The sequence below is a fragment of the Nansenia antarctica genome (assembly GCF_963989245.1).
Source record: "Nansenia antarctica genome assembly, chromosome: 5".
NCBI lineage: Eukaryota > Metazoa > Chordata > Actinopteri > Argentiniformes > Microstomatidae > Nansenia > Nansenia antarctica.
In genome coordinates this window covers 8,089,392-8,091,891 of record NC_137690.1, presented here as the reverse complement: position 1 = coordinate 8,091,891, position 2,500 = coordinate 8,089,392, and the positions used below count along the sequence as shown (strand labels likewise).

General features: G+C 51.9%; 1 protein-coding gene across 1 annotated transcript in view; it reads left to right on the top strand.

Annotated features, from left to right (window-relative positions):
* Positions 1-2,500, top strand: part of adgrv1 (adhesion G protein-coupled receptor V1) — a gene marked incomplete at its 5' end in the record, with an annotated part of 166,128 nt that overhangs the window by 59 nt on the left and 163,569 nt on the right. The window contains 2 exons of the mRNA XM_080532226.1: positions 1-127; positions 871-1,020. The exon at positions 1-127 is cut by the window's left edge and continues 59 nt beyond it. Of these exons, the coding sequence (XP_080388352.1) occupies positions 1-127; positions 871-1,020 (277 nt within the window). The remainder of the gene's footprint in view (positions 128-870; positions 1,021-2,500) is intronic.

Genomic DNA, 2,500 nt, shown 5'->3' with positions numbered 1-2,500 from the left:
GCCTGAGTCGGCTGAGCTGAGGTTCCTGGGTCAGACCCACTTCGTGGTCAACGAGAGTAGCCGCACCGTGATCCGACTGGTGGTGGAGAGGGTGGGAGACCCGGTCAACGTGACCGCCCTGGTTCTGGTAAGAGAAGGGGGAAAGGGTGGTTGGAGGGGGGGACTGTCAGAGTGTCAGGGGAGGCCGTGTGTGTGTGTGTGTGTTTTTGTGTAGGCGACTGAACACGGTGACACAGGTTCTGGTAGGTCACACACAGACATATACACACCCACACAGACATATACACCCCCCCCCCCTCCCACATAGACACACACACACACACACGGGGAGGTGGGGGGCACTGACCTTTCTGGGTGGCAGTAGCAGTAGCAGTAGCAACAGCAGCAGCAGCATGATGACATGAAACTCTGCAGTAGCAGTAATGGTCACCCACATCAGACTGTTCCCCTGCTCCCACAAGAGATCCAGTGTCTGTCTGTCTGTCTGCTTCTGACGGCTGTCTGGTTAAACAGCAGCCACGGTTAGTTCTGGGGATTTCCCTGACTTTGGTTGATGGTTGGATTTTACTCTTTAAAATCAGAGTACTGTTTCCTTATGGAAGGACTTCCAGATAACCCACTGTACAAACAATCTGACTCTGGACAACGTTTCCGCGTCGGTCGCTGTCTGATCATGCCTAGTGACGATAACGATCGTGTCGGTTAATCATCACAATCGTGTCCTGTTGTTGTGTGTTTGTGTTTATGTTCTGTGTGTTTGTGTTGGTGTTTGTGTGTCAGTGTGAGTGTGTACAAGCGGTGAAATTGACGGTGAGAGTGATGATGATGATGATGATGATGACGACGTCGTTTGCTTGTTTGTTTGTCCAGTTGGAGGGAGATGACACGGGGGACTTCGAGGCCACGACGGCCGCAGCCTTCCTCCTGTCCTCAGAGGCCAGTAAGACCATCTTCATCGCTGTGAGGGACGATGATCTGCCTGAGGCGGACGAGACCTTCGTCTTCAACCTCAGACTGCAGGTGACCTGTACAGAGTGTGTGTTGGGTTGTATGTATGTGTGTGTGTGTGTGTGAGTGTGTGTGTGTGTGTGTGTGTGCGTGTGTGTGTGTGTGTGTGTGTATGTGATATTGTGTCTGTGTGTGTGTGTGCGTGCGTGTGTGTGTCTGTGCGTGTGTGTGTGTGTGTGGCCACCCCTCAATCTGTTGCCACACTTTGTTCACATGTGTGTGTGTGTGTATATGTGTTTTGGCAAACTAACAAGTATGTCTGTAAGTGAATAATGACAACTCCTTCCTTACGCCCCCGTGTGGAACCCCCCAGCCGGCATTCCACAAAGATCTGTAGTGTTCTCATCCTGTGCCTGCTTGTCTTAAACCCTCACCCCCTAAACCCTCACCCTGCTCCGACCGCTGGGGCCCCACCCCGCCCCACCCTACCCCGCCTTTTCAACCCCAACAGAGGGCCTTGTGGGGCCCTGGGTGGGTCTTTGATGTGCTTCTATAGGGGCTTCTCCAGGGCCGAGGATCCTTCTAGGCTGCTATGCCACTGGGGCTGGGGGAGAGAGAGGGAGAGAGGGAGAGAGGGAGAGAGGGAGAGAGGGAGAGAGGGCCCAGTTAAAAGACACCTTTGTGTCAGGCAGAAAGCTGTTTTTTGACAGCCAAGGCCCCCACCACACAGTAGATGAAAGACCCAGTCAGGGGCTGTGAGGTTAGGAGCACAGACAGCCTCTTCACACCATCAAACACACCATGTGGGGAGAGAAAACAGGCGTCCCGGAGACAGAGAGTGCAGCGGTAGGAGAGAGAGAGGGTGGAAACAGCTAGGGAACGTAGATGTAGAATGGAGAAGGAGAAGAAGTACTCTTCCCTCACACCCAGAGTTTAGCCCCTATCCAGCAACCACCCATATCCACTTAGCTGATAATAATATTTATCCAAAGAGACTTAGATTGCGGTGAGTGCATACATTCTTCTGTGTATATATGATCCCAGCGGCAATCGAACCCACGGCCTGAGCCAACTGAGCCCCTGAAGACCACTTGATTTCATGATTTCATATGATTTCATAGACATAAGCAAGATGGCGGTGACCTCATCTCGTTGCCTGGGTGTACCACTTACACCGGGACGACACCAACACCGAAACGAGAGCGTACCGTGTCCATAGCTCTGTTAACACGGTTGTCATGGCGATGCAACAAACAATGTACACAATAGGCTGTAATCCCTGTAAGGGAATCTATCTGATCTAACACTGATGGCCTTTACTTATATGTATTTAAGCCTTTCAGATCCACATATAAGTATAATAAGGTGTCGGAGCTTGGAGTTGTTTCTTTAGATACGGCCAGTAGGCTGTCACGTGACCCCTGACCTTTCCCAGACATGGGCGAGGGGTAGGGGAAAGTGTCAGAGCCAGGGTTTTGCACTTAGTGAGTCTTCTTCTCCCAAAGCGCAGACAGAGGAATGCTGGTTGTCATGCCTTGCGCCTAGCTGCACG